This window comes from Dipodomys ordii, unplaced genomic scaffold (genome assembly GCF_000151885.1).
Source record: "Dipodomys ordii isolate 6190 unplaced genomic scaffold, Dord_2.0 Scaffold127, whole genome shotgun sequence".
NCBI classification, from domain to species: domain Eukaryota; kingdom Metazoa; phylum Chordata; class Mammalia; order Rodentia; family Heteromyidae; genus Dipodomys; species Dipodomys ordii.
In genome coordinates, this window is record NW_012267343.1 from 7,379,047 (window position 1) to 7,406,349 (window position 27,303).

The following is a 27,303-nucleotide window of genomic DNA, read 5'->3' on the forward strand; positions in this document are numbered from 1 at the left end:
GATATGATTGTGGCCAGGCACTGGGGGTGCAGGGAGGGGACGGGCATGTGACCTAATACAAGCTGGCCTCCCTTTCTTATGTCACTCTTGATCCTGCCAACCCACGGAGCTTCGATACTTACAGGGTATCCAGGGTCCCCGGGCTCCCCACGCTCTCCACGATCACCCACAGGTCCCTGAACAAGGACAACACAGTCAGTGGGGCTCTACCGCCTCCCCTTGCCTGCTTCCCAGGTCCACGCAGCTGGAGGTCCAGGCTCCACCCAGGACCCCACACAACCCAGAAGATGGAAGGGGCCTTACCCGATCTCCAGGGGGCCCCGGGGGCCCCTCGGCCTTGCCGTCCTCACCCTGTTCCCCCTGCGGACACAGAACCAACTTTAGACAAAAGGCCTACCCTGGGGAGTTGGGCTTTTACCAGGAGACAGGAGATGGAGGCCAGAAAGAGAGAGAAAGAGGGAAAAAGAGAAAAGACCCAGGAGAAGGTGGCACCTGGACAGGGGAGACAGGCATTCTACACCTTATACTACTGGGCATGCCAGCCCAGCCCCCCCAAATAAGATCTGGGCATCAGAGGGTCCACCTTGCTCTACATGGAACCTGCTGGGGAACCCACAATGTTCCCACCAGACTCTGCACCCCTTCTCCCAGTGAGGGAGAGGAGAGGAGGAATGATAGCTGAGTGATGAGTGTGCACAGTGCCCAGCACTGGGGACCATGATGGGGCAGGGCAGAGCAGCGAGCTCCACACAGCTCCTTCACTGCGCTGGGCATGAGGCCTGGGGAGGCCGTGGGAGCTGCTCTGTGGTCCTGGCTGGGAGAAAAAAAAATGTCTGAGGACCCTGGTCTTCCTCAGGAGCCCCAGAGAAGGCCTGGGGTCACCAAGTGATTCTCAGCAGCTGGGGGTCTCATCTATATGACAATTTCCTTGGTGCCTAGCAGGGCAGGACGCCTGGCGATGCTGTACTCTTCAGCCAAGAATGCTCTGGAAGGCACCGTGGACCCCTGGCCAGCGGCTGCCTGCGAGAATGACCCGGCGGACAGCCACTGAAATTGCAACTGTAATAATAATAGTGATGGCAGTGGCCATGTGGCACACACACGTGGCCAGGATGGGATGGAGGGAGAGGCCAGCTTAGGCCCTGGTCCTGCTGCAGGACCCATGCCTATTCCCCCCTTGCATGAGAAAGATTTAAGCAGAACAACACAGGATAGCTTCTCAGGGCCGGAGAGACTCAAATCCCAAGAAACTGGTATCACCTCTCCTGTGAGCTATTCTGGCCAAGGGATTCTAGCAAGGGCACCTGAGCCCCCCTGTGGCCCTCAGAGATGGGAGGCAGCCCTAGGGGACAGGAGACAGTGACCTGTGGGCCTAGAGCACTGCTTGGCCAGGGAGGCTGAGGTGTGGCACCAGGCCATCTTGGCTGAGGCTCAGCAGGACTCGGTCCAAGCCCAGAACCAGTTGTGAACCCAAGGGATGGCCTAGGGAATGGTACTCTCTCTCCTGCCCCTGGCTTGATGATTCATCTCTCAGTCTTACTGTGGGGATGGCAGGTGCCTGGGGGCGGGGGCTGCACTGGGCCAGGAGCCTGGATTTACCTATATTTTGTGTGCTAGGCACTTAGACAAGTTTGTTCCATTTTGTGTTGGAGACTCTCTGTATAGCTGCCTGGTTGCTGCTGAGCTGCTGTCTCCACTTCACAGATGGGGAAACTGAGGCCCCAGGAAGGCAGGATCTCAGATAAGGCCACTTAGGAACCAAAGTTCAAAACCAGCCCTCCAGATCACCCCCAACATGCACCTTGCCACCACCGGCATGTCCCCACCTCTCATGTCTATGGCAGCCTCGGGCTAGGGTTGAGGTGAGGGCTGGGGGGAGAACTCCCCTCTCCCCAGCCCTCAGCAGCCTGCCCTCCCTCCAAACACTGTCCAGCCTGTGGTGAGCTGGTCATCAGGGGACAGTCATGAGCCACCACCATGGCGGTGTTCCCATGGGGTATGGCATCCGGTGACCGGATGTCTGTCTTCATTTGTGTCCACACTCTGCAGGCTGTTCCCACAAAGATGAAATCTCTGAACATGGCAGTTCTTATAATCCCTGTCACTAAGCAATGCATGATTGGGTTTCTATTTTGGAGCTGGGCTGGGCAGCGGTCCCGGGCCTGGAACATACTAGTCTAGGAAGCCAAGGAGTGAACGAGGATGTAATAGGACCTCATGGCTGAGAGCGTGTGGACACACATACGGTCGGGCTCAGCATGAATGACATAACACTCACCCACTGGGAAGATGGGGACATTCTCACCGCCACTAGCACCACTTCTGGTCCTGGGGCTCATTAGCTCCACTGAGCTTTGGGGATTGTTACCCCTGTGCTAGCCCCAGCAGGCTCCAAGGGCTGAGGAGAAGTGGCATTTTCGGTGGCCTCCTGTGGATTGTGTCAGGGCCTAGACAGGGGTCTGCACCCCTCCAGGCAGGAGGAGGGGCCATGGGACAGGAAAACCAAGCCAATGTGACTCACCCACAGAGGGGTTCAGTGAGTGGCGAGCTGACTCAGCAGCGGGAAGGCAGGCTGAGGAGGCCCACTAGAGGGCGTCTGAGCTGTGAGTCGCGGGGAGGGTGAGGAAGGCTGGGCCGGGGAGATACTCCATGCCTGCAGTGCCGGCTCCTTCTCAAGCCCTCGCCTGTCCCTGGCATTCCTCCTTCTGGCTCACTCTGGGTGACCTCATGCACATGCAAAGCGCAATGCCAGTGTTTGCAGGGATGACGCAGTTTTGGCCAATACATGATGGATCTCCATTTCTTCTGAGTGACCCAGAGCCCCAAAGGGCAGGGGTGGATCAGTTTTGCCCCAGTTCCAGGCAGAGATGACATGTAGTGATGAGAGTGCATCTCATCGCACGTTAGGCCTTGGGGGTTCTGACCTCAGGGCTGGCTCCAGGCAACCGTGGGGTGAGCAGGTACCAGCCGTCCTGAGCCTTCCAAGCTACTTATGGCACACGGACCCCACTTACAGCATGGTCCATCTGCCTCCCTGAGACCAAACACCTACCTTCTCTCCTTTTGGCCCAGGAGGCCCGAGCGGTCCTACAACACCTTTGTGTCCCTGCAGATAAACAAAATGGAGAGGTGAGGGGCAAGCGAGGACTCGAATAGAGGACAGGAACTCAGAGCTGCACACAGTGGGGCTGTACACAGGGGTTCCAGCGTCTGTCCCAATTTGCTCTGTGGTTCAACAAACCCTGTGTCTCTGTGGGTCCTGGCCTTCTAGACAGGTCTTTCAGGTGCCTTCTCGCCTCCCCCACTCCATGGGGGTGTGCTTACTTGAGTGGCTGGGGCTCTGCTGTGCTGCCCTGTTATAGGGGCCAGTGGCTCCTGGTCCTGGCCTCCTCCCTCTCCCCCCCCCCACCCCCCGGGTTCCTTGGCCTGTTCTTGTTTCCTTTCTCTTCCTCCCTCTTAGGACTCTTTCCGACTTCACTCTCCAACACTGCAAGCTCCCAGGCCTCACCATGAGCTTTAACAGCCTTGAGCCTCAGTTTCCCTTTCTGACCAGTCCTAGCCTCTCTGAAGCTGGGTCTATCTGGTATGGAACAAGGGGCAGCTCAGCCACTTCTAAGGAGGGACCATCCATGGGGAACATCCTCCTCAGGTCTAGGCTGGTCTCTTCTTCCACAGGGGGCGCTGTGACACTAGGCATCCGGAACACCCAACAGCATAGGAAGGAAGGCTTGGGCCACCCTCCTCCACCAAGCATGGTACCCTACATGCCCATTTACGGCACCTCACCAGTGCCCCAGGGGTCACACACAGCTAGGAGGGGGCTCTGGGACAGAGTTCCAGAGAGGGGTGGGGGAACTTACATTGTAACCAGCCAGTCCGGGTTCCCCCTGGGACCCCATCCGTCCTGGAGCACCCTGGGAAAGGAGAAGACCCTCATTGGTGTGTGTGGGTCACAGCAGCAACATTCTCCCCCAGCAGCCTGGCACCCCTTACACTGCCCAAGGAGTAGCAGGTGGAAAACTAGTAGGATCCCCCCGCCTTCTCTTTCTGTGCCTCCCCAGCCCTCCCTTCTCCCAACTCTGGTGGTTCGTGGACACAGGTATGACTTAAACGGAGCTGCTATCCAATTGAAATTTCATGGACCCCAAGTTCTATCAGTGTCACTAAAAACGAAGATAAGATAGACAAGACATCCTTTCCCAATCCTTCTACTACAGCTATTACCTGTGCTCATGAGACTATTTGGGACTTGGGGTGGGGGTAGGGGGGAAGAGGAGCACTGCCTAAATGATGCCATGTATTGCCTCCCTGCCCCCACAGAGACTGCCAAGTGATTGACAGGATATCGGCCATGGTGGGAGTGTCTCCACCACGGGCATCGTAGAGGTCCCTGCCAGCATGGCAGGGCTCAGGGCCACCATGTCAACCTTTTCAGCCCCGAGCCCCTGGGCTACCCCGCGAGGTATCTGGGAACCTGATACACTGTACCCTAAATCTGTGGCTGTGTTTCCACCGGGGAGCCTCCTTGTTACAACCTCACACTGTCTCCAACAGTCTGGGCTTTTCACCGCCTCCAAGGGAGGGCCCTTCACATTGTCTGTCTATCCGGTGTGTTCAAAGGGGATGCCCACTGCACATTCTTTTGTTTTCGGGAGGTGGGTCAGTCATGGGGCTTGAACTCCGGACCTGGGCACTGTCCCTGAGCTTTTGTTTTTTATTTCTTGCTCAAGCTAGTGCTCTATTACTTTGCACCAAGGTCCCATTTCTGGTTTTCTGGTGGCTAATTCAAGATAAGAGTCCCACAAACTGTCTTGCCTGGGCTGGCTTCCAACTGCGATCCTCAGATCTGAGCCTCCTGAGCAGCTAGGATTCCAGGCGTGAGCCACCAGCGCCCAGCAGGATGCACATTTTTGTCATGACACCCATGATTAAAACGAGGCGGCTGGGACTGAGCAAGGGGGGCATCAGCTACCAGCTGGGGTGGAAGTGGCCTTACAGAGATGCCTGCTGCTCCCTTCCTCTCTGGGTCCCCTCTATGCCGTGCTTGACTCCCTTTTCAGCCAGCATCCTCACCGTGGGTCCCAGGCTGCCTCGGGCCCCCTTAGGGCCTGGGGTCCCTGGGGGTCCAGGGTCTCCAGGGACGCCCATCTCACCCAGCTGTCCTTGGTAGCCCTTGGTACCCTGCGGTTGGAGAAGAACAGGCTGTCAGCAGCCCTGCCGGAGGGTGTGTGAGGAAGGGATGCGGGAGGAGGGTCTGGGACCATCACAGCAAGATAGAGGACCTACCTTGGCCCCAGTCCGGCCCTTCTCACCCTGCTTCCCTGGTTTTCCTTCTGGACCCTGAAGGGGAGACAAGGGAAGAACAAGAGAAAAAGAACGGAGACAATCAAGGCAAATTTATGAGACACGTCTGCCCCTGGCTCTTCAGACCTTGCCTTTTTTTTTTTTTAACTCAAGGCTATCATTCTTCCACATAAGCTCTATTTTCAGCTTTTTTTGGTGCTTAGTTGGAGATTAGAGTCTCACAGATTCTCTTGCCCAGATTAGCTTTGAACCATGATCCTCTCAGATCTCAGCCTCCTGGGTAGTTAGGATTATAGGTGTGAGCCACGAGCACCCGGCTTATGTTTTCTATACATTATATGAAAGCTACACACAGATCAAGTATTTCCAGTAAGAATTTTCATCAGAACTGGGGTGCTGTAAGGAGAAATACTCACTGGATCTGAAAGACTTAGTGCAAAATAGAAAAGGTAAAAGCTCTTCTCGGGGAATTTTTACTATCAATTTCATGCTGAAATAATATTGTGGACCTCGTGGGTTGAGGGAAATAGGATATTAAAATGAACTTCCCCTGTCTCTTCTTACTGTTATAAAAGGTAGCTACTAGAGAATTTTAAATCCCATACATGGCGTACTCTGTTCTAACAGGCAGTGCCAAGCTGAGCAATGTCAAGTTCTCTTGCTTTCTCCGTAGTAAAACACTAAACATGGTCAAACACTAACCATCCTCACAGCCTTCACCGCGGGTCAGGCTGCTGCTGTGTGCTCCGCTACATAAGCCCCTCCCTTTGAGCTCAGTGGTGAAGGATTGACACCCCCACCCCAAAAGCCCAGGTATGCACGAACGTGCCTGACACAGGCAGGGCAATCTGGCCTAAGCCTGGCCCTACACATTCCACTGTGGGCCTAAGTGAAAGCCTCTACCTCCCCCAGCCCTAATAACCTTTTCCATAACCTTTGTGTCCTGGCTCAGACTCCTTAAAAGCCTAACTCCAACCCCACCTTCTCCTCGCACAACTTTCTTCCCAAGGAAAGGTTGCTTGCCCCCCGCTGTGCCTCAATAAACAGTCCTTGCCTGTCCCTTCCGCTTCCAGTTTTCTAACACACGGTGTTGGGAGGAGGGGGTTGGGTCTAAAGACACTGAGGCGCGTTGCTGGTTGGAGACTTGGCCTGGTGGCGCTCTAACTGGCTAGAAGAACTTGCCGGACGGAGAGGACAGCAGCCGCTGACCGACCTCTTGTTGGAGGAAGGGCGAGTGGGCACTGAAGCACTGGGCGTGGCGTCAGAGGGACAGAGCCACGTCTGCCCAGGGACAGGGCACCCACTGTCCTGACAGCTGGAGACACAGGTGAAAGGGAAACCCAGGTCCCTGAACCCTTCCCAGGCCCTCACAGCCTCGAGAGACTCGTGCCAAGCTGAACCAGGAGGACTGGGAGTGACAAGACACCAACCCTGACCCAGCCACCACGCCAGCACAACCCCATCCCCACCACCGCCACCGCGCCACTGCCCACCACCTGTCACCACTCCCGCTGCTGCCACCATCATGGTCGCCATCACCATCATCACCCCTCCACCACCATGGTCACCGTCTCATGATCACAACCACCCCCATCGCCACCACTGTCCCCACCGCCGCCACCATCACCATGGCCTCCATTAATGTCACCGTCACGGGGGCTGAGACCAGAGAGGGCAGGAGGCAAAGAAAAAGCCACGCAGCAAGGGACCAGGGAGCCAGCTCTGCTCCGCGGAACTCCCCCTGGTACGCGTGGGCCCAGGCTGACTCTGAGCAAGGGGAAGCCTCTGTCAGGGACCATGTGTGCACACGGCCCGTCTCCTCCTCTAGCTGTGTGGGGATCTCACTCTGTCTTGGCTACCGAGACAGCTTAGCGCTTCAATTCTATTTTTAGGAGGCATATTTTCCCACAGCAGTTTTGTTGCCTGCTAATTTGGCTCGGTTCCAAGTTAGTCATTTCAACACTCCGGAGGGAAAAAGAATGTCCAGAGCAGGCTGAATGAAGTGCGGGAAACAACACAAATCTCAGCCCGGCCAGGGCAGGCGGGGGGGCAAGGGGCCGAAGGAAATGTCTGGCCAGGGAGACCGGCTGCCGCGGCAGGGTCCTGTGCCCAGCTGGCCCAGGGTGGACGCCTGTAGGCCCTCACTGGGGCGGCTTGTCTCCATGGTCCCAGGCCACACACATCCCATTCCACCCCGACCCCACTACGAGTCAGATTCCATGACATCAACCAAATATGCCTTCTACCTGCCACCCAGCCATTCTGCCCAGGCCCTGAAATCTTAAGCAGCTCTGTTGTTCGTTACTGTGTGGCCCTGGGTAGTTTCCCCTGCCTCTCTGATTCTCTAAGTCCTCGGGATTGCTATCCCCATCAAAGAAGGAACACACGGGCAAGTGCTGAGCAGGGTATGTGTAGACAAAGAAACAGGGCAGCCCTGTCCTTCCCTGGGCACCTCAAGGGCAGGGGGTCAGATTCAATCTCAGGGGAACACAGTTGTGTAAGGGTGTGAGGGCAGAACTTAACAAACAGAGCTAGGGTACTAGGCAAATGGTCCTGGGGGCCCAAGGCCTAGCTTGGGGTCAGGGCTGGCTTTCTGGTGTAGGTGCTGTCTATCGTGACAGCTGAAGGAATTCAGAGTGCAGCGGATGACAGGGGAACAAGAAAGAGCCGGAGTCCCAGACAGGGGGATGAGCATGTGCAAAGGCCCAGGGGTGAGAAACAGAGCTCAGGAAAGCAGCATGGGTGGGTGTGTGTGACTGGATGCCCGGGTAGGTACGGACACAGGAGCCAGGTTTGTGCAGGGAGCAAAGGTTATTTTGAGGGTGTGGAGGGATCCCTGGAAGGCAGAGTAAGAGACAAGACTAGTTTTGAGTCAAACTCCTTGGCAGAGGAGGACCTCTCATAGAGGACTGTGTAGGTGGTGCAGGAAAGCACGCATGTCTGCTGAGCCCACGGCCCCAGTGTGGGCAGTGGCCTGAACACTCACCCTGATGCCGGTGATCCCCGGAGGCCCGGGGGGGCCGTCCTCACCCTTCAGCCCCTCCTGGCCTTTCTCACCACGCTCACCGTCAGGCCCTGGGTCGCCTCTGTCCCCCTGAGTTGGGAGAACAAGAAAAGGAGGAGGACAGAGAGAACAGATGAATCACCAGGCTCATAAGAACCCCAAATCTCCAAAGGCATGCAGAGGCCGCCTTCCCTGCCCCCCCACTTCCCAGCCAGGGTCTCTGGTGTTCCCCAGAGCTGCTGAAAGGCTGGGGCTGGCATGGGGGCTCATGTCCCCATGGGATCTCTTAAAACCAGAGTTGCCCTTTGGACCCTTGCTTGCGGTTTCCAGTGATAATGATGGATAGGGAGGAACCGCTGGCCGCCATGTAGCAGGCCAGTGCAGGAATGCCGGGTGAAGGAGCTGTTCTGTGGTGAGCGAGGCCGCTAGGACGCAAGGCCCTGGGTCAGCCTGCTTCCTGTGGTCACCGTTGCTCTGCATGGCGGTGCTGCGGCCAGGAGGATGCTTTCTCTGACCAGTGGATGGTGTGTGGCACTCACTCTTTTCCCTATCTGAACCACACTCTGTCTGTGCTCACCGACTTAGCGTGTGCTCCTGAAAGCCTACTCTTGGGCCCGTTTCACAGACAGGGAAAGTGAGGCAGAGCTGTGCAGTGATCTAGCTTCCAGTCCCCCCCCCCCTCCTCGCAGTAGAGCTGAAATCTGTCACCGAGAATAGACACTGGCCAGTTCACTATAAGCGGTTAGTGAGGGAAGGTCTCTGGAAAGGTAAGGGGTGGGGGGCGGATGCCACAAGGTCTTCACAGGGTTGGGAACTCCAGGGTCTGTCTGTGCAAGTGGACCCCTGTCATGGGTTTGGAGAGCCAAAGGTACAGGTGTTCCATGGTTCTCCCTTCGTACAGGGCTTCAAAACAACCACAGACATCTCCCTGCGTGGTCCTGCACCTAGCCGTCTTCTATGTGGCAGGTGGGCAGGTGAAGTTCAAGTTCAGGCAGTGCTGCTTCAGGCGGGGAGGTGTGCATCAAGGGCCGTGTGGGCAGGGCCTATGGCAAATCCCCACGTGGCTCAGCAATGACAGCTCAGGGAGGCCGAAGAGGAAGAGAGCGGAGTCCAGGCACACCGGAGGGGAAGGGCCGCAGAGCAGTCTGGGAAATCAGAGTGCGGCATCACACATGACAGGGGACACTGACGTTGTCACGGGGCATGCAGGGTAGAGAGCGGCTCCCAGAGGGGATGGAGCTGGAGCTGGGCTCCAGACCTCCGACGTTCATGAACTGCACTGCTGCAGGCTCCTCCTGAGGGCTGGCTCAGCCTGCTGGAGGCTGGCGTAGGAAGCTCTGGGCTATCTATGGCCCACCCTGGGGCAATCTGTCATTCGGCATCCACAGACCACACAGGAGAAGGGTGACAGAGATGAGCGGTGTGGCTGGTGCACAGATTCGAGATCACCAGGCTGCTCTCTGAGGTCCCTTCCCACCACAGCTGTCCGTTCCACAGAGCGAGGTGGAAATGGTATGGAGAGGGCGGCTGGCCCCAGTGGCTTTCTCGCAGACTCCTGGGACTCCTGGAGGCCATTCCTGATTTGCCACCCCCGGCCACCTGCTATCCCAGCATTCAGTGGCAGCAAAGTGGCCAGGCAGTAAGTATGGGGAGATGAAAAGCCCACAGCCCTGCTCCTAGCCAGTTGGGTGAGGGTCACTGTGGGTCATCTCACAAACAATGGCTTCAAGGGGTTTCTGGAAGCCTTGGGGAATCCTCAGTCAATATTCAGAAGGGCCTTGAGTCAACCATTCCAATCTACACAGGGTAAAAACAGGCTTGGAGAGGCAGCAGCGTCCAGTGCTGGCAGGAAGTCAGGGGTAGAGAGCAGGTGAGAGCCCAGTTTCCAGGCCCTGCACACGGGAGGCAGCAGCTCCCTCACCTCCAGGCCACACCCCCCGACTGCACTCAATGGCCAGGACCCTTCAGCAAGCTTCCTTACTTATCAAGGGAGGCCCAAGGGCTACCACAACGTTGGACTGGATGGGGACAAGCCCTGTAGATGCTCAATGAGCACTAGACAGAGGAGAAATGCTACTGGCCACCAGCACCCACGCTGCCACCGTCAGAAGACGTATTGGACATAGAGCATGCAAGAAACACCAAAGGCTGTGCCTCCCCGAGAGGCAGTCCCTGGGTGAGCATCATGGTCTAATGGCACTCATGGGAAGACCAACGAAGAAGCTATGCCTGAGTGCGACTACTCTGATTCAAGGCCAAAGGTTGGAGGAAATGCAAGAGGATAAAGCCAGGGCTACGGAAAAGTGGAGGAGGAACAACGTGATGTCAAGCATTAGACTCAGCAAAGACTCCAAGAACAGAAAACGGCCACACAGAGGGAGACGAGGAGGTGGGGATGTGACCTTAACGTGGACACTGAAGTTTCTAGCTGGGAGGGGGCTGGGAGAATAGAATAATGGGATACTGCCCATCAAGTTCTTAAGGTGGGTGGTGCTTGGCACACACAAGCACACACACCCTTCGGGGTGCAGGGTATACTACAGCACAGCACGTGGCAGTGGTCACTAGCTGTGGGTGGACCATCAAAGGCTCCTGGGGTCTGGCCCAGGTGCACCTGTGCACTGATGCAGCAGGTAGAAAGGTGGCCAATAGGGGGAGCTCTTGTGTCCTTTCAAGAAAGCACCCAGAGCCGGTAGGGGCCAGTCACTAAGGCTCCCTAGGAAACTGGCCAAACTCCCCAAACTGGGGAGGGTTGCATGTGAGGTAAGTTGGGAGCAGGGGAATTGCTGATGGGGAAGTCAAGGCTCAAAGAAGGGGGTGCTTATCTGAGATCCTGTGGAGAGATGGTGGGGGACAAGAGGACATGAGGTGAGGAATTAACTGGTAGAATGTGAAAGGTCCTCCTTGGGGAGAGTCCTGGCACCTGGGAGGCCTAGGCCACAGGTAGAGATGAGAGTCAGAGGAGGTTCCGGAACAGGTGGGGCGTAGACGGGCTTATTGAAGCCAACAAATATAACTATGAGCCATAGGTTTGAATGTCAGGCCCTGTACTCAGATAGTCTCTGAGTGAGTAAACACCACTCTACCTTCCTAAGAGTCTCGGTCTTTTCACTTTTACTTTTTTATTTTTGTTGGTTGTGGGGCTTGAACTCAGGGCCTGGATGCTATCACCTGTGCTGTTTTGCTCAAAGCTAGCACTCTACCATTCTGAACCACAGCTCTACGTCCAGTTTTTAAGTGGTTAATTGGAGATAAGAGCGTCACGGACTTACCTGCCTGGGGTTGGCTTCGAACCATAATCATCAGACCTCAACCTCCCGAGTAGCTAGAATTACAGATGTGAGCCACCAGTGCCCAGCTTAGTCTTTTCACTTTCAGCACAGGTATATGGTAGCACAGAAAGATCTGGGCTTTGGAGTCAGACAGGCCTGGATTTCAGTTCTTTCTGTTTGTGCCAATAATAGTGTGTGTTCTCTGACAAGCTGCTAAACCTCTCTGAATCTGTTTCCTCACCTAAAAGTAGGACTTACCTGAGGCACTGATGGTGGTGATACACACAAAGGGATCTGCACAGAACCTGGTAACGCTGGGAAAGACTGAGCCTCTGACTCAGTCTCCCTGGCCACTGGCCACTGACCCTCCCCATTACTCTCCATGAGACCCACAGCCCACTTGGGTACTTTAGGGAGCTTGGTAGCCTGGAAGAAGCTTGAGCCTTGAACAGTCTTGTACCCCTAAAGCCCCTCTCCAAGACTGAGGCTCCCCCTTAGACCTTGCCTTCGAGGACACTTACCTTCAATCCATCTGGCCCTGCAGGACCAAGATCACCCTCCAGGCCTGGCTCTCCCTAGAAAGGTAGTAGGGAAAGGTGAGGAAGAACCCGGATGCTCTCCCTCTCTCTCACGGGGCAAGCACACAAGGGTACACATCCTCAGGGATGGGGAATGACATAATTATCATAGGCCAGATCTTGCTGGTCCCAAGGATAGCCTAGACATGACATCTGGGCTTGCTGCTTGGACTGGGGTGGTGGGTCTGCCTAGTGGGTGGAGTTGGCTTTACCATTGGGCATGCCTCAATACCACCTGTCTGAGGGGCATGTCCAATGCTAAAGTGCCCGTGGTATCTGCTGTTTGTCTGCAACACATGACTGACACCACCTTTAAGAGCTGATGGCCAAGAGGTGGCAGGCCGGTGGATTCTACTCCTCCTGTGCCTGTGGCAGACATCATGAATTGATCCATTAGGACCCAAGTTCCATGAGTCAGGCCCTCTGCTGCTCACTGCTGTGCTCTCAGTGCTATAATAAATGTGCCTGATGCACAACTCTTCTCCTGCCTGCTGAGCTTCTCGTGGGGCCTTCAAAAACCTTCCTAACACAGCTTCCAAGACTATTGATCAAGCACAGTGGACAAAAGTCAGGCCACGCTCTCCATCTCAGGCCTCTAGGCTCTTCTCTTTGCCATGTGGCCTTTCCCTCTTACAAAATGTGGACATGCGGACATGTTGGCCACCAAGGAAGACCAGACAAAGCTGTAGAGATTCTTGGTCTATCTCTATAACCAAGGAAACCGAGATTCGGGAATTAAAAAAAAAAAAAAAAGCTCTTCCCTTCCCCTTGAGCCCACACATCCTGAGGCTTTCCAAGGAGAATGAAGTTGTTTCCACTTACCCGCTGACCAATGAGGCCCTGCTCCCCAGGCGTGCCCAGAGGCCCAACATCACCCTAGAAGAAGCCAAACACAAACCACGTGGGGGTGGGGCACAGGTGCTGCGGCCTTTGCCATTCTTTCTGGCTCTGACTCAGGGCAGGGGAAAGGGGAGATGTCTTCTCAATGACCAGAGAGTAATTGTGAAACACCAACCAGAACCCCTGTTCCAAGTCAGCCCTGACCATGAATTTCTCCTGTGCCAGAAGAGAAGGATCACCATCACCATGACCACTATTAGTCCTGTCACCAACATGATCATACTCACCACCACCATCACATCATTACCATCACTGTCATCTTCACTATCGCCATCACGACCACCACCACGATCACTCTCTCCACCATTATTACTACTGCCATTACATCATCATCACCACACCCATTCAATCACCACCACCATCACCACCATCAAGATCACACTCACTACCATTATCATTACTATAGTCATCATCAACACCATCACCGTGATCACTTACCTCCATGATCATATCATTACTACTACCGTCATCATGATCACCCTTCCCACCACCACCACCATCACATCATCACCATCACCGCCATCACCAAGATCAATTTCATCACCATCATACTACCACCATCACGATCACACTCACTACCACCACCAACATTAACACCATGATCACCTACCACCACCACCACCATTACTATCATCACAGCATCATCAGCATTGTCAACCATTAGTCATCAACATTACCACCATCACCATCACCACCACCCCCACCCCTCACCACCACCATCACATCATCAATACCACTGTCCTCATCAACACTACCACCATCATGATCACTACCATCACCATCACCCTCCTCGGCTCCAAAGATGCACTGGTGTAGTAAGAACTTTGTCCCATGGAGACGATTTGACTTCCCCAATGACCTGAAGAAAGGTGTTCTTTGGTAATGGAAGAAGCCAAGACTGGGGTGTTGGTAATCAGCCCAAACTTTAAAGGTACTCTGATAAAGTATGACACCTTTAGCATCCAAACCTGGTGGTTTGGCTCCACGAACATCAGCATGGCAACTCTGACTGAACATCTTTTTTTTTTTTTAACTCTTCCTTGAGACTTGGTGAGAACCCCAATAGGAAGGAAGTCTGACTATATCTCCTGAGAGGCCTCCAAAAGTCTTTCTCATCTGGGGATTTCCAGGCTTTGCAGCCTGGTCATCCCAGAACCCCAGCTTGGGCTCAACAGGAATAATCCACTTTTACCTTGCTTATATACCAGGTGCTTTTCTTCATTGAGCAAAGGATCTGACAGCTAAGCCAGGTCTAACAGTGCCAGGCCTGTTGCAGCTCTCTCTTCATGGGAGGGAGATGGGCACAGGGGAAGTGTTCAGCCCCAAGTCCCACAGCCCCTCAAGCTGGCTCCCCTGGACTTGGGTTTTACTGTGTGTCAGCATGGCACATAGGCCCGCATGGGGTGCAGGACCAGGAGGGGCTCTTCCCGGGGCCCAGGTATCAATGGGTACCTGTTTCCCAGCAGGTAATGAGGGGCACTGGAGCTGGGATACAGATGCTATCACACGTCTGGGAGGGGTGGCCAGGGCAGGTGCCAGAGAAAATGCTGTTAGGCAGGGGCTCAGAATGGCTGAGCGTGGCACTGGGGCCACAGCAGGCCCCACTCCCCAGCCAGCAGTACAGAGACCCCATTATCCTGGGCACAAGAAAGGCCCATTTCTCTTCCCCATGGAGGACGTCGTTGCCAGCTGAGAGCTGGTTTCAACAAGTCATTTTTCTCATCTTTCATCTCGTCTTACCTTCATCCCAGCTTCCCCAGGAAGGCCTGGTTCTCCCACAGCACCTGGTGGCCCCTGCGGGGGGGGGAGGGAAACACACAAGCGCGTGCGCGCACGCACGCACACACACACACACACACACACACAATGCCATTGGTTTCTTGCAGAACAAGAGCTGTCCCCTTGTCCCCTACAGATCAGGGGGTTAACTAAGGTCCCAAGAGGGCAAATGTTGTACCCAGATCACACTGCAAGCACACCGAAGTGGGAGCAGCTACGGTCTCTGGGAGTTTGGAGCTGGCACCAGGGGGCTGGGCCTAGCCCAGCGGCTGCTGGACCCCCCTCTTTCCCCAGGACTGTGGTTTACCACACAGGGGCTCTTGGCAAGCAGGAGGGGAAAAATTCATGATTCACATAAGGATGGGGAAAAGGCCAGTGGCTGTTCTGAGGCCTTCTCTTTGTAGCGGAGCCAGGGAGATGGGGGCAGGAAGGGGTCCTGACTTATCTCCTTGGCATGGCTGTGGTCTTGTGTAAACCTCAGGGTTCAGATTTCTCCTCTGCATAAGGCCTATTTGCCCCCCTTCCCCACCCCCAGTTCATAGCTCCCAGCTCCCAGTCCCTCAGCAGCCTCCCTCTCCGGTCTTCTCTATACACTTCTCTGTATACTTCTCAGCAAGTTGGGGAATGGGATGACTGACGGATATTTTGCGCATCAGTGATGCAAGTAATGAAGAGGTGCTGTGTCCTGCCCCCTCCCCAGGGTCCTGGCATGGCTGCATCACACTCAACCCTGAGAAACAGTCCCACTGCTCGTGCCCCAGCCTGGATCCACTCTCTTATGGGTCTCCATCCTCCAGGCTATAGCATAGAGGACCCAGCCATCTCTACTGGCTAAGGAAGGATCAGGAGGAGGAGGACTAGTATGTTCTCAAAGCTATAACAAGGGACAAGCAAGAGCCCTTCATCACTCACCTTGGGTCCCATCTCTCCTGGTGGGCCGACTAGCCCCTGGGGTCCCTGAGGTCCCTGGAAACAGATACACAGATGGTTGGGAAAAGCTGGCCTATATCCCCTTTGGGGCCCAAGGCTTGATTGATGATGCAGTGTGTAGCAGTGGGGTGAAGGGCAGGGATAGAGAGGACCACAGATCTTGGGGCCACACAGCCACCTCCAGCTGTCTGCGGCTTCCTGCCACACAGTGCACTGTTCTATGTGCTTCTCCAAACTCCTGTGCCCCTTCCCCCACCCCCCGCCCCATGCAGAAAGCTTGAGTCCTGCTCACTCTACACCATCTCTCTTCTATATTGCTCTCCCCTCAAAGCCACCTCTGGAAATGCCATATGATCCTGCCCACCTCTGGCCAACTGGTGTCAAAGGGTAACTCCAGGAACCTCTGCAGGGGTGCCCTGCCCCTGACACTCAGACTCCCCCAACCCATCCCTCTGAGATGTCCCTGCACTGTGCCTCTGTTCCCCGCCCCCTCAGTGACAGCTCTGTCCTTGGGACAAAACAGACTCAATGTGAGCATGATCATGACCATGCTCTGAGGACGGCTCCCTCCTCAAGCAGCTGCTACTTTATTCTCTCTCTGCCCCCCACCCCCACCCCACCATTCCCCCCTCCTGCCTCTCTCTGTGCTGAGCTCACTATCCATGTCTCACGTCATGTCTACAGCAGGATGTCAAGGGAAGGGTGGTTGTCCTCAGTTTCCTGGCAAGAAAACAGGCTGCAGAGCAAGTCAGCCAAGACTTAGGCCAGAGCTTCCTCCCATGCAAATCTCTTGTCAGGACGCCTGGCCTATCCGTGACAGAGCCTGGCATGTCCTTTTCTAGTCCTTCTTCTTGTCTGACTACCTTGCCCCCACCCCAAGTAGAGGTCCAGCTCTGTCAACCTGATAGGGGCAAGGATGGCAAGGAGAGAGGGAACAGATGACACACTTACCAATTCTCCTGGGAGGCCCTTGGCACCTGGGGGGCCCGAGGGACCCGGGATGCCCTGTAGAGACAGAAACAGAGAACCTCAGTTTCTCATGGCTACCTCATCCTGCCTGTCAGCCTCCTTTCCCTCTCCCCCGTCCACCTCAAGCAAGTCAGTAAGGCAGCTGGTGTGACAGATGGGGGTGTGGAGACCAGGGGTGGGTAACTAGCACCATGGGGTTCCACTAAAGATGAGGGTACCTGTGGTTCCCTCCCCACCATCACCGTAAAGCTCTGGCATTACTTACGAGGAAGCCTTGTGGGCCCGAGTGGCCCCGTTCGCCAGCCGCACCCTGCAAGCACATGGGGGGGGGGTCAGGGGCTCATTAGAGGCACACAGCACAGGGCAGATGGAGGGAGTGGGGCCAGGCAGCTAGTTCAGCATAGTCACAGTCTGACATACCTGTTGTCCAGGCTGGCCTGGTCTACCTCGAGGTCCTGCAGGGCCCTGTATGGTGTGAAGGTTGGAAATGTCTCGGAAGGACCCTTCACAGAGAAGGGATCCACCCCACAGAAGAGCGAAGGGACCCTGAGACCACGTGTTTGCCCCTATCCCCACTGCACAGGTGGGAAAACTCAAGTCCAGAAGGAGTTAGGTGCCCAGTTAGGTACCCTGGGTCAAGAACCAAGTCCTCTTCCTTCTGATGGGGCTGCAGAAGTAGCCTCAGCTCCAGGGGTCCCAGTGGAGTGCATCTTTCTGGCCCACCCTGTCTTCCTGTTGTTCTTGGCTTGCAGAGTGGAGGGTGACAGGATGAGGGCCTGGAGCTGTGCCTCAGCCTCTCTGGGACTCCCTGCTATCCATAGGGGTCTGGGGTTGGGAATGCTGAACCCTGGTGCTGGGGTTCTGACTCCCCCCCCCCACCAACCCTCAGGAAAGTGTAAAGAGCAGGCCACAAGGTCCGTACCTTCAGACCCTTGGACCCCTGCTCCCCAGCTGGTCCATCTGGTCCTCGTGGGCCCTGGAATAGGAAGAAGATTCTAGCACAGTGGACGGCAGGGGTCTCCCTTGGGCTGGGAAACAGGAAGGCGGAGCTAACCCAGAATGTGGGGCTTGCCCTACTCAAGACTGGGTTCAGCCTCCCACCTTCCCACACCTGGCACCCCTTGGCACAACCCACTGGATGCAGTGCCTGCCTGAGATGGCTCTGCAGGAGCTGTGCGTGAAGAACCTTGTCTACAGAGACCCCAGTGGGAGGGGCTGCTCAGACCACCCATTGCACAGAGGAGACTGAGCGCCAGAGCCAAGACACACACAGCCAGGTCCTCAAACTGGTGTTCACCCAGTACTGCTGCCTGCTTCTCTAGAGCAGTCGCAGCACGGGGACGACGGGCCACACAGCCAGATGTGTGTAGCAGACCCCTCCCTGGCCAGCTGTGCAAGAGCCAGGCCACTGTCCACGGACCCTCAGAACCTTGGGTTCAGTCTGCTTCCTCAGACAGCGGTCTCAGTCCTTGGCAAGCTGGGAAGTTCTGGGAACAGGTGAAGCCCACTTCCCATCCCAGTGTCCCTGGTGGGAACAGAGGCCTTGCCAAAGGAAGAGGCTAGTGCAAGACCCCTTAGTAGGCCTCAAGTTGGCATCACCCTCGAGGGCCCAGCCATGGAGAGAGACAGACAGGACCGGACCTCTGGAGATGCCCCTGGAGCACTAAGGTACTTGCTCTGGGGGCAGAGCAGGAAAAGGCCTGTGCTGGGGGGACAAAGCGTATCCTGGAACCAGCCTGTGACACCTCCAGACCAAGGTGGTTGGTTTGGGCATGTAGAGAATGGCTGCGGAGGAATGAGGAAACTAAAGAGCCAGAAGTGGAGCTGTGGTTCAACTGGTAGGACACCAGACTCGAGTGACAAAGCTAAGGGACAGTGACCAGGGCCTGAGTTCAAGCCCTAGTACTATGCACGCGCACGTGTGCGCACACGTGCGCACACACACACACACAACTAGACTCACTTATCCACTGCCTTGAACACCCAGCAGTTCAGGCTCATCTGCATGGACACCATCAGGCCCCACTCATGAACACAGACCCAGGAGGAAAAGAGCCATGCTGACATGAGGCATCTCAGGACACAGGCCAAAACCTAGTCCCCATCTTACAGAGGCTCATGCCTACCTAAAAAGGACAGCCCAGGATGTGCGGGCACACAGCCTGAGTCACACAGCACCCAGCTCTCCCCAGGGATCAAAATCTTCCTTGGAGAAAGGCTGTAATCTAATTATAATAGCAAAAACAGCAGCAGCAATGATAGAGCTATTATCCTGTTTTACCAACTCGAAAGCAGGCTAGACATGGAGGTGGATTTGAGTGTGATCACACAGCTAGTGTGCATTTGAACCCGTCATGGATGCCCATTTATTTAATTACTGTCTCTCACTGTTGCTCAGGGGGGTCAGGGTGAGAATGAGGTACCCATCACAGGGGAGTATGTAAGTCATCGCCTAGAGGAGCTTGCCAGGAAGGCTGCATAGAGGACAGGGTATTTGAGAAGACAAGATTTTTTTTTTGGTCGGCCGTGGGGCTTGAACTCTGGGCCTGGGTGCTGTCCCTGAGCTCTTCAGCTCAAAGTGAGCACTCTACCACTTGAGCCACAGCACCACTTCCAGTTTTCTGGTGGTTGATTAGCGATGAGAGTCTCATGGACTTTCTTGCCCAGGCAGGCTTTGAACCATGATCCTCAGATCTTAGCCTCCTGAGTAGTTAGGATTACAGGTGTGAGCCACCAGCACCCAGCTTAAGACCAGATCTTTTAAAACTCTAGGAGACCCCTGACCCTGGCAAGCTTAGGGAGAAGTATGTGTATGTGTATTGTGGGAGGGGGTGTTGCGGGGAGGCAGCCTGGAGGAATGGGACCACGTTTACTTGTCTGCAGAGAAGAGGATTCACTTGGCCACTAGCCACCCTGTCTCCTTAGCCCGCTGTGCGTGGATACATGGAGGACTGGCTTTGGCCATGCCCCAGTGATCCTGTGGGTTCCCTGATCTACCCTCCTTTCCCCCATACGCTGGGCAGACCTCCAGTTAAGGCAGCCTGACTTTCCGTCCAAGCCATGCATCAACTCTCACGTACACACTCCCCACCACCAATGTCTGCCCTTGTCTGGGGCTCCTTTCCAGCCAGGCCCAAATAAGCTTGGCAGAGACAAAAACAACCCTGGTCATGCCCAGCCCTCATGAGAAAGGGGTGCAGGAAGGAGAGAAAGACAGGTAGGCACTCTGCCCACTGCCTAGGAGGGGTGGAGTAGAGAGGCTCTTGTGAGGTTACTGAATGTCTATGGCCAAGCTATCTGGTCTGTTGTTCTGTCACTGGCCCATTGCAGAGAGAACCAGAGGCTCAAAGGGAAAGCAGGCTGCCTGAGGTCCAAGAGGAACCAGGACTGAAAGTCAGTGTCCTGAGCTGTACCCAGCTTGCAGAGTGCTGCTGAATACTCCAGGCTCAGCTCTTATCTTAAATCTTTGTGGCTCCCCACTACCCTGAGAGCTTAGCTATGGCTGTTGAGGCCCTGCCTGGCACAGTGCCTGCTAAATCTGGGCCCCATCCCTCTGCTCCTTGCTCTGCTGACTAGGAATCCCTAAACCCACCATGCCTTTCCCCAAGCCAGGAGCTCTTCCGAGAAGCCCTCTTGAAGGCCTTCCTGGGCACCTTTCCCAGATGAGGAGCCTCCTCTGGGCTTCCATGTAGCCTGAGCTCCCTCCATCTCTGGGCTGAGGACTGCTCTCACCTGCTGTCTCAGGTCTGTCAAACTGTTGACTGCCCAGGCGGCCAGGCAGGGGAACTGCCTGCCCCATTCTCCCAGGTTTCTGCAGAGCCTCCCACAGCAGATGGTAAAGAAATGATGGCTGGATGTGACTGAGTGGACCAGAGAACTCAGTGGTGGCCAGTAGACTGCAAGACCAGAGGCTCCAACCCAGACCAGAACAAGGCCACAGGGCCCAGGCCCAGCACAGTTCCAGGGCTAGCATGGACCTTGGCCATGCTACAGGAATCACAAGAGTCAGGGCCAGGAAGTGGTCTCTGGCAGGTGTGGGTCTGACTTACCCGGCGACCCTTAGCTCCCCTCACGCCTGGTGGGCCTCGAGATCCAGGAGCACCCTGTGGGAGGAGAAGAACCTTTTTTAGGGGGCAACAACAGCATAGGGGTCACTGCAGCCTCAATTGGGTGGTCCAGTCTGGCCCAGGAGCTCCCATATTCAAGACAACTTTTAGGCTTGGCCAGTTAAAGGCAAACTTTTTCCTAGGATCCTGGGGGCAGTGAGCAGACAACTCCTCTGGGAGAGCAACTTCCTTATTTATCTCAAACTCAATGAGAGGCTATATGACATGTGTGACAGTCTCTTTAACACATGTGCCCTTTTTTCTCCCCAGCAGGGATCCAAGTGCTGTCCCCTTACCCTGACACCAAAAAAGACCCTTAAAGGGTCATAGGGAAGGAGAAGGGAAAGGTGGGGGCCCCAGGGCAGGGCAGTGGGAGGGGTGGAAGGAAAAGAGCAGTCCCCAGCAGGGTGAAGAAGAAATGAAGAGAAAGGAAGGGAAAGGAGGGAGGGAGGGGAAGAAAGAGCCGGTGAGCTGGCTTCTTTGACTTCTCAGCACCTGAGTGGGCACAAACATCTGCAAAGGGGCTGCAGTATGCAGGGGACAGGGCAGATCTCATTAAGCAGAGACGGGCGTGGCCAGATCCTCTGGCAGCCATGTCACCCCCACAGACACTGCTGGCTACTGCTGGTGTTGAGTGGGTGGGGCTTTGGCATGATCCTGGCCTGCCTGGATAAAAAGGCAGGTCTGGCAGTGGCTGGTGAGGTAACCAGTTAGCACTGGAAAGTGCTGGGAGTCCAGTCTTCACACCCTGCCACTGCGACCAATTAACCAGGTTGCCTCAATTGCTTAAGACTCTTTGGGTCTCGGTTCCTCATCTGTGACACGGTGTCCCTATCAGCTAGTGCCGCAGGACACTGATATGACCGAAGCGGGTCCTTAGGAAAAGGCTGCCATATATGTCTGCTCTCTCTCTGCACGTAGGGAGAGGCTAGACCCAGGGTGAGAGCCAGCTCAGGTACTGAGAAATGGGGGATGGGGGGTGGGGAATATTCTTGGCTGGCTAAGTAGACTGTTGTAGAATATGGGAATCGGTGCCACTGGGAAAAGGCCAATGAGATAGGCCCAGTACCTTCAGTGGCAATAGCTGGACAACTCCCATGTGTAGCGATCATAGCTAGCAGTTCCTGCCATGATATAGCCTGGTGTCCCCACTGCCTTCCCGGTCCCATCTCCAGCCTCTCACTTTGTCCCAGTGACCTCTTTTCCAGCTTTTCTCCCCTCACTGGACAAATGTCGAGAGACTTAGACCAGGGACACAAGAGGTAGAATTTGGCAATGGACCCCAAGCTGCGGCTTCAGCGTGGTGCCTCCCATGCTAGTGGGCTCCAGTCTTTCCATCTCTGAGCCTAGAGGAGAGGGGCTAGCGGCCTCTGGAGTGGGGACACTGGACATTGGGATTCCAAGCTGGCAGCCTTGGCCACTAGGCTAGCCCCAGCCAGCAGAACACTGGTCCTTTGGCCTCTTGCTTCTCTCCCCTACAGTCCCATTTCTGCATCCTTAGCTCCTTCAATCTCAGGTCAAATGTGCTTCTCATCCTCCTCATGTTCAGAGAAAAACACCAAGTGACAGAGAGCCCAGATCACGGCTATGATCCCAGCTCTGCCCAGAACTTTCTACGTCATCTAAAGGACCATAGGGATGACAGGGCATCCGCTGAGCCTTGGCATCAGCCCTAGATAGCAGTACTTCTGTACAGTCTCTCACCTGGGAAGAGTCCCTTCACATCCTACCTCAGCATCTAGCATTGCCTGGAGTGCTGGGGGCACTCAGTGAAAGTCTGCTAATGACTAAGAGAACGTTTTCACTGACAGTCACTCTAGACAGTGACTCTCCAACCAGTCCTGCACCTCTGGGGCTGTGTATGCCTGGCACACCATTGGGGGTCAGAGTTGGCTTTGCTTTCCCTGATTGGCCACCAAGGATCATGTATGTGCAGTTTTTCCCATGGTTCCCAGCTGTCATAGGGTGGTCCTTCCCATAGTTGTCCAAGTACCTAAGCCTCACCCTCAGGGGCTCCTACACTGGAGCTTTAATCTTGACAAATCAACTCCCTTCGTGAAGTTACACCCTCCTTTACACAGAAGCAGAGGGTCCACAAGCAAGGGGGTCCTAAGTCTGGAGTCCTGAAGCCCTCCCTATCTCTCTGCCTGAGATCCTTATATAGGACCATCCCTGAGTCTTCTATTGTCATCACAAGCTCAGAGCCCCTCCATAGCACGCATGTCTTGATTACTGGATTCTTTCTGTCCTGATCTTTCAGAATGAAAGGCAGGGCTGCTTCCTGCTGACATGGCTCAGACACAGACAGAGCAGTAATGCTACTGACCAAGGTGTTCTTTTTTTTTTTTTTTACCCCCTTTTGGTGGGTCATGGAGCTTGAACTTGGGGCCTGGGCACTATTCCTGAGCTCTTTTGCTCAAGGTTAGCGCTGTACCACTTTGAACCACAGCACCACTTCCGGTTTTCTGGTGGTTAATTGGAGATGAGAGTCTCACAGATTTTCCTGCCTAGGCTGGCTTTGAACGGTGACCTTTATATCTCAGCCTCTTGAGTAGCTAGGATTACAGGCGTGAGCTGCCAACATCCGGATGATCAAGGTGTTCTTGAGTGACACACATCACTCGCGATGAGCATCTGTCCCCCAGTTTCATTAACCCGCAGAGCCACATTTTCATTGCCCCAATTATTTGTTCTATTTTCCCGATGAGCAAAAATTTGGACTCAGAGAAGTGTGAGGATTAATTCCCCAGAGAGGGTGGGCAGGGTTTCCATGCCAGTTCTGCGATTTGGGATTCTATACCCTCACTTGTGACCATGTGTTTGGCTCAGAGACCAAGAGGGCTTTGCTTACCGGAGGCCCAGGCTCTCCAGGGGTCCCGACACTACCTGGCATTCCAGGATGACCCTGCCAAGAAGGAAAAGGATGGATCAGCTGAGGGAAGTGCCTCTTCTTCCTGCAACCCCACCTTAGCCAGGAGCCACAAGGGAAAAAAGCTAGGCCTCCTGCAGAGAGGTCTGGGGCCTGTGGCAGGTAGAAGGAGCAGTGTCACCTAGGCTGGGACAGCAGAGGCAAAAGGATGCAGACTTACTCCTTACCATCGACCCCTTGGGTCCAGGTGCACCTGGGGGCCCCATCATGCCGCGATCACCCTGTGGTGGAGACAGCAATACCAACAGGTCATGGCTGGGCTGCAGGTGGCTCTGGGGGGGGGGCCCACGCAGTAGTCCTTCCAAGGGACTCAAAAGGGCCCAGGACTTCAGGGTCTATGCAGACTCCCTGCTTTGCTCACAGCCACGTCATTGGCAAGGGTTTTACTTGCTGAAAACCAAAGCCTTAGGCCAGATCTGGGAGGCTGGCCTTCAGAGGCTCCTGTAGTAGCCTCAGAGCCTCCTGAAGCTCACCACACAGAGGGTATCACTGGGCCCAGAACTGTTCTTATTAAGAATGCACTAATTACTATTGCCCCCCACCCCTTGATCCTGATCCACATTACAAGGTCCTCATTAGACCCAGAATCCCCTGGGCTAGGTTTCCTGGGGGCAGAAAACATCATGGAGGTCTTTCACCCACTGATCGATCCCAAAAGAGATCTGGGGGATCAGAGATAACTCATTCCTTCTAGACCAATCAGACTAGAGAGCCAGAGAGCAGGGACATCACCCAGAACTACAGCCAGAAGGCTGAAGCTCCATCCTGCCTCTATTTTCCTGACAGCCATTTTTCCATCCACACAGGCAGCAAAGAGCATCTACTATGTGCCCAATTCTATCTGTCAGGCCCAAAATACTCAAATGAAGAGTGGAAATAGGCTGGATGCTACGGCTCATACCTCTAATCCCAGCTATTCAGAAGTCAGAGATCGGGAGAAACAAAGTTCTAGGTAAACCTAGGAAAAATGTTAGCAAGACCCTCTCAATCAATAAGCTGGGCATGGTGGTGACAAGCATGGTAGCCCAGCTACATGGGAGGTACAAATAGGAAGATCACAGTCCAAGCTGGCGTGGACAAAAATAGAAAATTATCCAACACACAACTAAAGCAAAAGGTATAAAGGTATGATTCAAGTGTGCATGCCTGGTGAGTGTGACACCCTGAGTTCAGACCTCAACTCTGGGTAAAAACAAAAGCAGAAAGAGACCAGTCCACACCCAAGTGGCTAGAATGGCAGGGAAATGACACAAACCTTGGGAGAGATGCAACCCAGATTGGGTCCAAGGAGGGAGAGCACAGGGCAGGGCCAGTCTGGGGGTCAGGTGGTGAGGAAGGTCCTCTCAGAGAGGTTCACTGGAGGCAGAAGCTCATTAGAAGTGAGCCAGACATGCAATGCCTATGTGCATCTGATCATACAAAATAATATTTATCGAAATGAACACCAGGAAATGGAAACAAGAGGTTTCTTTTCTTTTTGTTCTGATTGTTCATTTATATGCCTTTGGGGGGATAAGGGGAGGCAAAGAAATGGAGGGACAAAGGATGAACAAATGCAGCAAGGGTACTCACTAGATACGGTGATGAAAATGAACTATACAACTTATGGGTGAGGATGGGAGAGAAACACTGGGAGAGAGCTAGGGAAGGTGTGCCACAGTCTAAAAGGAACTATACTCTTTACCAGGTTTATGTAGTAACCTCTCTGTACATCACTTTTATAATAACAACAGTATTTTTTTTGTTGTTGTTGGTCATGGGGCTTGAACTCTGGGCCTGGGCGCTGTCCCTCAGCTCTTCAGCTCAAGGCGAGCGCTCTATCACTTGAGCTACAGTGCCACTTCAGGTTTTCTGGTGGTTTATTGGAGATAGGAGTCTCACGGTCTCTCCTGCTCGGGGTGGCTTTGAACCGCGATCCTCAGATCTCAGCCTCCTGAGTAGCTAGGATTACAGGCGTGAGCCACCAGCGCCCGGCAACAACAGTATTTTTAAAAAGAATGAAAAAATGGTAAGCCAGACAATAAAAAGACTGGGAGGTGGAATGGAATGAGAAGGTATCCTGGATGAAGGCAGTTGGGTGGCTAGATGTTGGTAGGTAAGGGATATAAGATCCATGGACTACAAAAGAAGGGCCAAGTTGGTTTTATACAGCCCAATGGTTATTTCAGCTGGTAGCACCTGAGGACACAGGGTGAAGGATACATAAGACCTTCTCTAGTTTTGTTTTTTTGCGGGGACAGCATTTTGTACATCTCAATTTCAAAAGATAGGCGTATTTAAATTTATATTCTACCATTTAAAGGAAGTAGAAGAAGAGTGGGGGGAGCGGCAGTAAATCCTCGAAGGTCTGGGCCCCCAGATGATGAAGAACCTCTTAGGTTAGGCAGAGCCAGGCCAGGTTGGACTGTTTCTCCAGCTGTCTAGCAGGGATGATAACATTGGCCCCTCCAGACCGGGGCCTATTTCGGGGACTGGAAAAGCTCAGGCAAAGGAAGGCAAATGGCTTCACAGCACTCCTGTAAGCAATCTGGGAGTCAGTGTGAGGCTGAGTGGGATAGTAGACAGTGTGGCTTCGAACATGTGAAAGTGGTTCAAAGCTCAGCTCTGCCACTTACTTTCTGTGTCACCTCAAGCAAGTCAACTAACTGCTCTGCTGTGGCCATGGTGACTTTGTAAGACCAAGCTGCTGGGGCCATGGAGGCATCTGAGACCAAAGCCACCACCACCACCACCCACCCTGCCTCTTCCGGAAGACAGATCCCTCTCTCTCTTTTGCTGCCCACGTTGGGTACTGGCAGTGGGCGGCCGTGAAGGGCCGCTAGTTCTGCTTGTTGTCACCCAAATGTCTAAGGCTGCTTGTGGCTGACAGGAGGGCAAGAAGATTCCCTAGGGATTGCTATAACAGGAGACACAGGCTCTAGGATGGACCAAAAGAGAAGTTAGGGGAGTGGTCTGCCTTCCACCTTTTCAAATCTCCAAAATGTAACCTCTACTTGTTTATTTCTTTCCCCAACACAGCTTACCTTCTCTCCCGTGATTCCTGGTTCCCCGAGCAGACCAATGAATCCCAGGAGCCCCTAGAGGATACATTTTGGAAAACAAGAGGGAAGAAGATGAGTCGGATGACAAGAGGTGCTGAGTTCTCACACACTCCATCCTCTAGGGTTCAGGTCCTAGGCCTTTGGCCCCAAGCCTGGTGACCCAGCCAGCCTGTCTGCCATGGAAGGTGTGCACTGCCTGACTCTGGGCACCGTCCTGACTTCCCTCACTCCACCAGATGGTTCTGATTTGAAGGCCGAGCACTGGGGTTGCTGCCAGCATCCCTGGGAGCCGCACATTCTTCCTGAGCCAGAAGCAGGCTGGGAGGTAGCCACGTTTGGAGCTGGGGGCAGGGGGGAGGGCTGAAGTGTGCTGGGAAGAGACCATCTGTCCCTGCCTTTTGGGGCTCTGGGACTGTTTTCAAAGAGAGAAACAAAGTCACTGACTAGGACAGAACTACTGTTACAGAAATACCTCTGCCGGGGGTGGGGGG

General features: G+C 54.5%; 1 protein-coding gene across 1 annotated transcript in view; it reads right to left on the reverse strand.

Moving 5' to 3' along the window:
* Positions 1 to 27,303, reverse strand: part of Col27a1 (collagen, type XXVII, alpha 1) — a 114,098-nt gene that overhangs the window by 14,317 nt on the left and 72,478 nt on the right. The window contains exons 25-43 of the mRNA XM_013030114.1: positions 26,795 to 26,848; positions 23,939 to 23,992; positions 23,694 to 23,747; positions 20,786 to 20,839; positions 17,659 to 17,712; positions 17,157 to 17,201; positions 17,002 to 17,046; positions 16,719 to 16,772; positions 15,750 to 15,803; positions 14,799 to 14,852; positions 12,981 to 13,034; positions 12,102 to 12,155; positions 8,291 to 8,398; positions 5,287 to 5,340; positions 5,074 to 5,181; positions 3,861 to 3,914; positions 3,053 to 3,106; positions 304 to 360; positions 123 to 176 (exon numbers count right to left, since the gene is read on the reverse strand). Coding sequence (XP_012885568.1) covers positions 123 to 176; positions 304 to 360; positions 3,053 to 3,106; positions 3,861 to 3,914; positions 5,074 to 5,181; positions 5,287 to 5,340; positions 8,291 to 8,398; positions 12,102 to 12,155; positions 12,981 to 13,034; positions 14,799 to 14,852; positions 15,750 to 15,803; positions 16,719 to 16,772; positions 17,002 to 17,046; positions 17,157 to 17,201; positions 17,659 to 17,712; positions 20,786 to 20,839; positions 23,694 to 23,747; positions 23,939 to 23,992; positions 26,795 to 26,848 — 1,119 coding nt within the window. The remainder of the gene's footprint in view (positions 1 to 122; positions 177 to 303; positions 361 to 3,052; positions 3,107 to 3,860; positions 3,915 to 5,073; positions 5,182 to 5,286; positions 5,341 to 8,290; positions 8,399 to 12,101; positions 12,156 to 12,980; positions 13,035 to 14,798; positions 14,853 to 15,749; positions 15,804 to 16,718; positions 16,773 to 17,001; positions 17,047 to 17,156; positions 17,202 to 17,658; positions 17,713 to 20,785; positions 20,840 to 23,693; positions 23,748 to 23,938; positions 23,993 to 26,794; positions 26,849 to 27,303) is intronic.